This window comes from Chlorocebus sabaeus, chromosome 7, assembly GCF_047675955.1.
Source record: "Chlorocebus sabaeus isolate Y175 chromosome 7, mChlSab1.0.hap1, whole genome shotgun sequence".
In the NCBI taxonomy this organism is placed as follows: domain Eukaryota; kingdom Metazoa; phylum Chordata; class Mammalia; order Primates; family Cercopithecidae; genus Chlorocebus; species Chlorocebus sabaeus.
Window position 1 is genome coordinate 108,020,193 of NC_132910.1, and position 11,321 is coordinate 108,031,513.

At 33.8% G+C, this 11,321-nt stretch overlaps 1 protein-coding gene across 4 annotated transcripts in view; it reads left to right on the forward strand.

Annotated features, from left to right (window-relative positions):
* The window catches only part of GLRB (glycine receptor beta), a 174,095-nt gene extending 163,069 nt beyond the window's left edge, over window positions 1–11,026 (forward strand). For all 4 annotated transcript variants that reach the window (XM_073017688.1, XM_037993215.2, XM_008000094.3 and 1 more), the window contains one exon: window positions 9,365–11,026. In XM_073017688.1, the coding sequence (XP_072873789.1) occupies window positions 9,365–9,661 (297 nt within the window). In that variant the 3' untranslated portion in view covers window positions 9,662–11,026. The remainder of the gene's footprint in view (window positions 1–9,364) is intronic.
* Window positions 11,027–11,321: the final 295 nt, after the last annotated feature.

An 11,321-nucleotide genomic window follows, 5' to 3' on the forward strand; every position in this document is an offset into this window, starting at 1 on the left:
TGCGTGCATAACATCACAATCTATTGGTGTCATTATTTTGCTAGTTTTTGTGATGTTTGAAAACATTACCTCTTTTCTCCCTTAAGCTGTTTACAATTGTCTTAAATACTTCTGCATACATTTAGAATCACATTATAGTTTTTGCATTACCATCAAATATAATTTAGAAAACTCGAGGAGAAGAAAATCTTATTGTATATTTTTGCTCCCTGTGTTTTTCTTTCATCTTCATATATTCCAAGGTTATATCTCTTTTATTATTTCCTGTTTAGAGAATTTCCTGTTTTGTTTTTGTTTTGTTTTGTTTTGTTTTTTTGAGACAGAGTTTTACTCTGTTGCCCAGGCTGGGGGGTGCAGTGGCATGATCTCAGCTAATGCAACCTCCGTCTCTTGGGTTCAAGCAATCCTCCTACCTAAGCCTCCCAAGTAGTTGGGACCAGAGGTATGTGCCACACCACACCTGGCTAAGTTTTATATTTTGGTAGAGACAGGGTTTCCTCATGTTGGCCAGACTAGTCTCAAATTTCTGGCCTCAAGTGATCCGCCTGCCTCAGGCTCCCAAAAATGCTGGGATTATAGGTGTGAGCCACCGAGCCTTTTCAGGAATTTCCTTTACTCATTTTTGGATAGGTCTGTGGGTGACACATTTTTTTACTTTCCCTTTATCTGTAATGTCTTGATTTCTCCTTCATTGTTGAAGGATATTTTCTCTAGGTGTAGGATTGTGAGGCTACAATTCTATATGCATTTCTTTTACCACCTAAAAAGTATTCTTCTGGCCTCCATGGCTTCTGATGAAAACTAGTTGTTCTGATTGTTTTTCCCCTGTAGGTAAAGTGTCACTTATCTCTGGATGCTTTCAAAAAAATTGTTTGGTCTTTTAGTGGAGTAGTGATCAGAAGTTTAATTATGACATGTCTCTGTGTGGATTTCTTTGAGTTGATCTTGTTTGGGATTTTTTTAGCTTGTTGAAAATGTAGGTGTATGTTTCTTGCCAAATTTGGAAAGTTTTCAGCTATTATTTCTTTGTGTACTTTTTCTGACTTGCCCTCTCTCTTCTCTTTTCAAGACTCCAATAACACAAATGCTAGATTTGTGATACAATTGTCCCTGGGAACTGTAGGGAACTGGTTTTAGGACTCTTGTCAGATACCAAGGTGTGCAAATGCTCAAGTCCCTTGTATAAAATGTGAAACTTGGACATTTATTATTTTTGCTTAGGATTGCTTTGGCTACTCAGGCTCTTTTTTAGCTCCATATAAGTTTTAGGATTGTTTTCTCTAATTCTGTGAAAAATGATATTGGTATTTTGATAAGAATTACATTGAATCTATAGATTGCTTTGGGTAGTGTGGTCATTTTCACGATATTGATTATTCCAATCCATGAGTATGGGATGTGTTTCCACTTGTTTGTGTAAAGTTATTTTCATTTTTTTTGCTGCATTGTAAGAGAAATTGAGTTCTTAATTTGATTCTCAGCTTGGTCATTGTTGGTGTATAACAATACTATTGATTTGTGTACATTGATTTTGTAACCAGAGACTTTACTGAATTTGTTTATCAAATCTAGGAGTCTTTTGGAGGAGTCTCTAGGGTTTTCTAAGTGCACAGTCACATAATTGTTGAACAGCAATAGTCTGACTTCCTCTTTTCTAATTTGGATGCCCTTTATTTCTTTCTCTTACCTGGTTGGCCTGGCTGGAACTTCTTTGACAATGTCTTCTGTAATCTCCCAGTACACTGATTTTTTTTCCTCTGCCCTTTACATTTTCCTGTTGATCTAATCTATGAGCTTTACAGTTTCCATTTGGTATGTATGTATTTTTTAAATTTGTTCCAACTATGTTCATAATTGGTCACTGAATAATTTTTATCATGAATGTTGTAATATCTTTCTCAGATTTCTCAGAATTTTTTTTGTCTTTTGTTGTACAGTTTGAGATCTTTCCCAGTTTTTTGTATGATGAGTGATTTTGTATTGAAACTTGGACATTTTGATATTGTATTATGAGACTCTGAATCGTGTTTAAGCCTTCTGTTTTAACTGGCTTTCTCTGACTCTGTTCTGTCAGGGGAAGGATGGGTGCTGCCTCATTACTTCCAAGCAGAGGTACAAGTCCAGGTGTTCCACTTGGTCAGGGTAGAGCTCCTTGTTACTGCTGGGTGGGATTGGGGGTCACCAGTTCCCCATGCTCTCTCTACCAACACAGCAGCAGGGGTTGCCTTCATGACCAATTGGTGATGGAAGTTCTGACCCTCCATGGCCTCCTGTGACATCATCTCAGTGTTGAAGAGGAGGAGCATCTTGTTACTGCTGGGTATAGGTGTAAGTCCATACTCCCTACATAGCTTCCATAGACACTGTGGCAGGGATCAGGGCCTTGCTACTGGTCTACGGTGATGGAAGCCCTGGATCACCACTTGACACTACTTCAGCAGAGATCAGACTGCCTCATCACAGCCTTTTTAAAGTCCAAGCCTTGGCCCCCTCACCTCTTGGATGTTGCTGGCATGTCTTTTGGGGTGGGGTGGGAGCACATTTTTTTCTGTACTATTTGCCAAGAATAGAGAGGTTAATATCTCAAAGTGTTCTGTGTTGCTGGGCTGTCCCTTTCTTTGTTCTTTGGCTAAACAGAGTAGGCCGTTGGGGCTTTTTTTGTCTGCACCTGTTGGCATTTCCACTTGCTGGCTTCTTTAGCCCCAAATCTGGGATTATATGAGACCGAAAGGGAATGCAGGAACTCACCATTGCATGGTTCCTTGGGTCCTGAGTCCCCAGCTTGATCTGCTTCCTCTTCTCTCCCTTTCACAGTCTCTCTCTCTCTCTCTGTCTCTGTGGGTGTGTGTATGTGTGTGTTTTAATGTAATGTCCAGGATTTTTTATTGAACTTAGCAGGAGGAATAGGAAAGGTATGTCTACTCTATCTTCCTGAATGTAGAAGTCCTCTGTGCTTTTCAAGGCCCTCAGCATCCTCATTGTACCTGCATCCTGCTTACCACACTCTAATAATTAAATAGATTTCTCAGTGGGCTACTCTTAACACTTTCATTGTTGTTGCTGTTCTGTCTACTGGGTCGTTTCAGACTTACTGCAATCCTACACCAGGAAAACAAATATTTGGAGTAATTTTTATTCCCTTTACCAATATTTTATTTTTTTTTCTCTGTTACCACCCATGTAAGAAGTAACATAATATCTAGAAAAACTAAGGGATTGCTTAAGGGCATGTTTTGGCACGACAGAGAAATGGTATTGGAAGCATACTGTTTGTGAGAAACTGAGCTTCCCCTTCTAACACATACACTTATTTCTCCAAGTCAAAAATGGAAGGAAGAATACCTGAGAGCCTTATGTTATGTGGAAGTGTTCTCTACCTGATTTTTTGACACTTACTATGTACTCCTTGATTTACATCTCCCTATCTTTTACCACTTCCTCCCATTTCCAGCCCACCAATCCCCTCTAACTTGACCTCTGGTTAAGAGACTTGGATACAGAAAGCAAGGAGGCTCTATAGAACAGGTGCTTGATTCCAGTAATCCCTATGATCCGCTCCATTGGCTGGTTTATTATAGGTCCTCAGTAAGCACAGAAATTAAATGTAGTAACAGAATACTAATGTGCAATTCAATTAAATTATGCTACTACATTAAATTAAATGTAGTAACAGAATACTAATGTGCAACGATCCTGATACCTTAATATATTCCATCAGGTAGGGGTACTGATGGAAGGAGGCTAACTAGAGCCAGCTTTCTAGAACATTGTAGAATATATTCAGATTATTTATGAACATGGATAGCAAAGATGAGAGGATCCATGAAGTAGTAAACCCAATTATGTTATTTTAAGTTTATCTTTAAAGCAGTAAAATTAAAAATAGTAATTAAAATAATTACCCAATAAATAAAAATTCAACACATTTAAGAACTTTTATATTTTAATTCTCTATGTTTTTAGCTGCTCATAGAAACACACTTGTTTGAATTCTGAAACTGCTATGACATTTTACTTCAAAAGACAAGGAGAGATGCATAGAGAGTTAAGAATTGACCAGAAATTTTAATCTTTAGAAATAAATGTAAATTACTCTTATTCTTTACAGGACAAAAATGCACTTTCTAGACTAAACTTTGTACCTATGGAATATTTGTTTCCTGAGACAGGCTTCAAAATGATAACATGAGTCTAAAAATAACTTATATGAAGTGTGTAACTTGATGAGTCATAAGATTGTTGCATATTGACATATGAAAGAAGATATAAAAGTAGAAATGTATAAATTTTTATCCTTTTAATTCAATGGTTTTGCAGTGAAAAATGTAATTAAACTTTTAGTTTCAAAATGCATTTGTTCTAATGTACTTTGCTTTTCTAAATGCAAACTTTTGCCAAATAATTTCAATATTGTTATTCAACAAAATAACAATAATAATTAATGGAAACATAATATAATTTGGATTGTAGGAAATGTTTGAAGCTGATGTATAAAATAATATTGTGCTTCCTAAGGAAATGAAAGATTTAAAAGGTAGAAAAAAATGATAACTTGTAGTTTTTACTGTAAGATTTTTAATAATTTGTGTCCTATATGCAAAAATATGTTACCATGCTTATATAATTATCTGGAGCATTTTTTTTCCCAGTAAAAATGGTGCTTTTTCAGTCATTCCAATATCTTGGTTACTTTTGTTTATTCATTCACGTATTACTATTTTTATTCAACAAAACAGTTAAGAACCTACTATTGTTAATGTCACCCTATTTCTAATGCATAGTATGTGCCATACACAAAGGTTTTATGAATAAAAGACAAAGAAAATAGTGCCTATGCCTTTAAGTTTATATAAATTAAAAAATAAAAGCTGCTGTTTATATTTAAAGGAGATTTTTAATGATAATGATTTAATAGACTTAAATTTAGCAAAATATATACAAATTATTCCCTCTGAACATGTTTTATTGTCTGTAGAGGATACCATTATTAACATGAAATCATGCCTAAGTGTTCTGGTCAAGAAATACTGCATAAAGTTGTTTGCTTTTAAATTTGTGTGGAATGAAACTTAAAAGAACCACAAATAAAATCTTAGAGGCTAAAGTTGGAAACATTAGAAAGTTTTTAATAGCATCGTTTTTTATTCTTGACAGTTTCATTATCACACTACCTCATTTTTGTTACCAGTAATTTTCAGAAGTGACAGAAGTTTATATGATGAAAGTAGATGAGACACATATTCATAATAAGGAGCAATTGAGAAATTATTAATTGTAGGTTAACAAACCCAAATTCGCTTTTAAGAATGTGTGTTAAGTAGGGTTAAAGCCTTATTTATAAGCAGTTTATTTCATCTCTTTTCATGTGATGTTATAACTAACTGTTTAAAATAGTATTTAGAGTGTAAATTCTTTTGTACTTTCATGTATATATTTGATATGATAATAAGGTGTAGGGAGTATTAACTGAAAAAAAAATTTTCTTCGTGTAAAATCTGTGATGAATGGGACAAGGAGACTAGCCAACTACTTTATGAATCATGACCTATTTAAGAAGCTCTGAGTACTTCTTATTAGGGAACCTAATCTTGTTCTTTATTCAGTTATGTCATTATGATTAAAAATTACTTCTGTAGTAGGGTTCTGTCCACCCTACACATGCACCTCTACTTATTGTTGAATACAAGAATCTTCAAATATATCTCTGAGAGACTTTTTAAGGAATTAAATGGCTAGAAACTTAATATAACCAATTTGCAGCTTTTTTGGAATGCTTTGTAATGTTATGGCTTCAACACTGAAAAAATTCTTTTACTGACATGTTTACTATATTTAAGTAATCTCTGTGAATAAACGTATATTCTATATCTATAGTTTGAATAAACTATGGATCAAATCCTAATATTATTTAAATTGCTGGCAGAATTTATATGGTTATATAAATAAAATAGATTAGAAAATTGGAAATACTTATTTGTGGCCTAGGTTATAATATATAAATTTGGCCATTTGTTTAGTTATTTACAGATACTCCAGTCACACCTAAAATGATGTAAAATATGATTTATAGCAAATGCATTTCTATAGTATATTCTATATATACTTGGTGTTAAGCCATTAAGTCTATAGGCAGAGTCTGGAGTACTCTTTTGTTATGATAAGTAGCTTCAAAAGCCTAATGAGTACACCGAAAGCCTTTGGAATGGGGAATTCTAAAGGGAGAAAGAGCAACTGTGATACCCACAGAGTCGTTGATTTTAAAGATTGCTCAAAAGTCTTAGAGTAATGCAAAGATTTGATATGTAGAGTCTGTTCTCCACTTCTATTCCGATCAAGATAGTGAGTTACTCTTTACAAAAGTTCACTGATACATGCGGAGACTCACACATTCCTCAAACTGCATTGGAAAACTGAAGATTAAATGTGGTCTTCTGTCTGATGTTCTGTCTGGAACAATAATAGGGCAGATGTGAGTGTGCAAGTCCGTGTGTGTGTGCACACGCATACCTGCCTGTACACATACTGTTGGAGGGTAGGCGGTGGACAAATTGATGAAAGTAGTCTTTTAAAAATTCAATTTAGATAAATGGGGCAAAAAGTAGATGTGTATTTGTATATGTTTATGTGTGTGTGTGCATTTCCTGAAGTCATATTTAAAGAGTTTAGATTTTAGTTGCTGCTTTTTCTCTCTTTCACCCTTTCGACTAGTGTATAGTCCATTTTGTGCTGCTATAAAGGAAATACCTGAGGCTGTATAATTTATAAGAAAATAGGTTTATTTGGCTCATCGTTCTGCAAGCTGTACTGGAAGCATGGCATCAGAATCTACTTCCAGTGAGGGCCTCAGGAAGCTTACAATTACGGTGGAAGGTGCAGGGGAGCCGGCATGTCAGATGGCAAGAGGGGGAGTGAGAGGGAAGGCAGGTGCTAGGCTCTTTTTAACAGCCAGATTTCACTTGAACTCATAGAGAGACAACTCATTCATTACCACAGGGAGGACACCAAGCCAGTCATGAGGGATCCGGCCCCGTGACCCAAACACCTCCCGCTAGGCCACACGGCCAACACTGGGAGTCACATTTCATCATTTTTTTTTGTCAGACATTTTGCTAGACACAGAGTCTAAATTGATAGGGACTAAAGTCTGTCCATACTTCTTGATGCCATGCAGATGTAGGCACTGCTCTTTCAGGCACAGTTGAGCTCTCACAATTGATAAATTGTAACTGCACGTTAAAAAGTGGAGTGGGGGTGGGGACAAGAATCCTCTTTTTTCACAGTGGCCTACTTCGTATTCTTAAAAGCAAATTTGGCTATATTAACCTACAATTAATAATTTCTCAATTGTTTCTTATGAATATGTGTCTTATTTGCTTTCATCATATAAACTTCTCTCATTTCTAAAAATTACTGGTGACAAAAATGAGGTAGTGTGATAATGAAACTGTCTAGAATAAAAAATGATGCTATTAAAAACTACCTCAATTAAAGTCCTATTGAACCAGGATGGGACTGTGTTTCCATTTGCGCTATTTTATAATGAACAATTTCTAAATAAATCAATATATTGGTGGTTTACATCTTTTTTTTCAAATATCAAATGTACAGAAAGGTGAACTTCTAGTTCCTCAATCCCCATTCCTCCTTATCAATATTTTTTGTGTATTTTTCTGCAAACATATTTACATAAATTTTTTTTAAAGTTTCTTACCCACTGGCATTTTACAAATATACATATGGCATAAAGTATATAATAACAAAGCCAACATTTGTATGCTAGCTTAAAAAATATAACATCAATATATGCTCATAATTGGAGGAGAAGTGGAAATAACTTAAATGTATAATCACAGAAGGATGTATCAGTCAGTTTATCTTGGGCATTTTTGCTGTCCACCTTGAACACTGCCATCTGGCTTTTGTCTAGGAAATATGTATATAAATATATGTTTATTCAGGTAAAGGATAGTCTCCTGGTACCTAAAGTACTGTTGAGGAAATATTTGTTTTACTTATATGAGGTATAGTGTTTTTAACCCAGCTATAATTTAGTAAATGTAACTAGTCTATAGAACTAGTCAAAGTATTAATTGTATTTAAAAAGCAATAACTAGAATAACTGTGATATACTAATAATATACAATTAAATGATTTCCATGTTCAATAAAAATTGAGTAAATGTCAAGAGTGAAGATTCTGAGGGTGAATAGCAAAACTCAGTGGTAAGAACAGAGAGAAAATGAAGCAATCTAGCCAAGAACTTACCTTTTTGTGGACTTTTGTGATATGTCAGTGCTATTCTCAAACATTGGTGTTAGCCTATTCCTCTAATCTATGAGCATTTTGATTACTAGAGAGAGTTCAGCATAAAATATAATTGTCCTTTTGTATCTGAGGGGGATTTGTTCCAGTATCACCTGCAGATATCAAAATCTATGCATACTCAAGTCCCCGCAGTCTGCCCTGTGGAACCTGTGGATACAAAAAGTTGACCCTCTATATCCACGGATTTTGTGAACACTATATTTGTGATCTGCATTTGGATGTAGATTCAAAACCTGCAGATACGAAGGGGCAACTGTATTTATTGAAAAAAAAGCCCATGTATAAGTGGACCCTTGCAGTTCAAACCCATGTTGTAACTGTAATTATTTTGTATAATATAGGGAATTTATTCAAATTTCATAATTCAGAAATTAGTGACTAAATAATAATCTCTGTAGCATATGGTCTATCTGAAGAACACATCATTCCTCTGTATTGTCTGAGCATGTTTGGTTAAGTTCAGCCAACAAGTTGGGAATGTCTATCACTAGTAAATATTTGGTTCATGGTAATTGTGACCATTTTTTAGTTCTTGTTTGTGAATGTGACTTGGAGTCTGTCTTATTGGAGGGATAAATTCCTTAGCATTTATAAGCCACTCTACTTGGAAACAAGATCTATAGGGAAGTCAAAAGCTAGTAATACCAGAGCATTTTTATAATCCATACATTGTAGAATATTGCCTCTGTCCTAGTTAAATATTGGAGCAAGGATGGATTTTTATTTATTAGTCTTACAACTGATAACTTTCACAAGCCTGGTAGCACCTAAAATCAATCTGAGCTTTGATTCCTTAGCATAAAATAACCAATCAAAAGTTCATTCCATGACATAAGCCTCATTATTTAGGCAACATTTTAGAGCCCTAAATGCTCAGGCTATCTGATTGTTTAATCAGATAACCATTCTCTCTGTTAGTTCTTTGTGACATAAGCAAATACCTCTTGTGGAAACTAGCAATTTAAAAAATATCCTTTGGAGAGATGTGTTTCATAAGTAGAAAGATTCTAAATACATTGTCTTCAATATTTATTCTTAGGTTGGTGAGACCAGATGCAAAAAAGTTTGTACTTCTAAGTCTGATCTGAGATCTAATGACTTCAGCATTGTTGGAAGCTTACCAAGAGATTTTGAATTATCCAATTATGACTGCTATGGAAAACCCATTGAAGTTAACAATGGACTTGGGAAATCTCAGGCTAAGAACAACAAGAAGCCTCCCCCTGCAAAACCTGTTATTCCAACAGCAGCAAAGCGAATTGATCTTTATGCAAGAGCATTGTTTCCCTTCTGCTTCTTGTTCTTCAATGTTATATATTGGTCTATATATTTATGATAAATCTTTTCCATTTGTACAAAATAAAATTCAATTTCATTGTGAGCTACTCCATTCATAAATGCCAATCTGTGAGAACTTTTGAATTTTCATAGCAACATTGCATTTTGGATGCCATTTGATTGTAATAAAAATGTGGCACCTTAATTTTGAATGGCAGCATGATCATGTAATGTCTGTGCTCTAATAACGATGTATATATGTATAGTGAATATATTGCTTAGTAATAAATGAAGGACAAGCATACTACATAATATAACCCAAACAATTTTCTTCAGTTAGTGTAAACTGCAAATACTACAGATAATTCTGATAATAAAATGATATGCACGCTGAATCCTGCTATGGTTACCATTCTACCCTACGTAGTCTTTCAAATCTCCTTCCTTGTAACTTTCAAAGAAAGCCATCTTATTCTTGTAAAATTTTAGATGGTATTATCACAGATTTTAAAAGGTCATATTACATATTGTTTAAACTTTGTAAGTAGAAATGTATCAATTATAATTATGCAGGCTCTGTGGAGAAATAAAGTTCACAAAATATTAATTTGTAAAATCAGCTCGTTTTAAAGTGTGCTTGTGTTGTCAAAATATCAGATAGTAATACACAGTAAGCATTTTTAAACAAAGGGAAACCTATATTTATGTAAGTGTATAATGAATTCTGACAAAATAAAAAATTAAAGATACCTTATTGACGAAATATTTAGCATAAACAAAATTCTATTTAATCCACCTTAAAACATAAATGTATTTTCATGGATTTCATTTGTTGGTACATATTACATAAAACATTGTGCCTTAAAATGAGTCGTACATATTTTAAGTTGGAATGCAGTAATAGATACATGATTTTACATCATTTTTGAGAAACCAAGGGGAAATAATAAGTTGAAAAAGAAATCCATAATTATTATAAGATTTTAACTTTTTTATTTTATTAAAATGTTTGCATATTTTAAGTAAAATTAAAAATGTTTTCTGAATTTATTTTTTTATTTGAATATTTTGGGATTAGTCACAAAATATTTAGAGATTAAGTAAATAATAGCTTTGTTTGTATTAGACTTCACTGCTACTTGTATTTTATTTCTTGTTAAAAGTCTAGACAACTGAGATTTACTTACTTTGAACTTGTTCCAACCCAAAAGTAAGCACTAAGTCTCATTTTATGAGACCACCATTTCTTAATATCACATCCAGTGCACCTTTGTCTTTCTGCCATATCTGAAATAGAACTACTGTTAATTCACATAGATAAACATAAGACTAAAGAAGTATATTTACATTATCTGAAGAGTTTTGTTGCAGCTATGAGTTTGTGTGGCAAATTCGATAATAAAGTATTATTTATACAAATTGCCATATGTAATTCAGTGCTATTCAATTTATTGAAGCCTTGAATTTTTAAAAGATTCTCATTGATGACATTATTTTTAATGGGATATAATCGAATCCTTTGTAGTCCTTCAGCACCCTCTAGTTGTAAAGGTGACATCCGAATAATTTTACAGTGCTACAGGTAACCCTGTTGATGGACTTAATATCTTCCAAGACCCAGGGCAAGAGCATTTTAATGGAACTGTGGTAAGAAAAAAAAATATGAATATGATTTAAATCACTTAAAATGTTTACCTGTAACTATATTTGCTTATAAT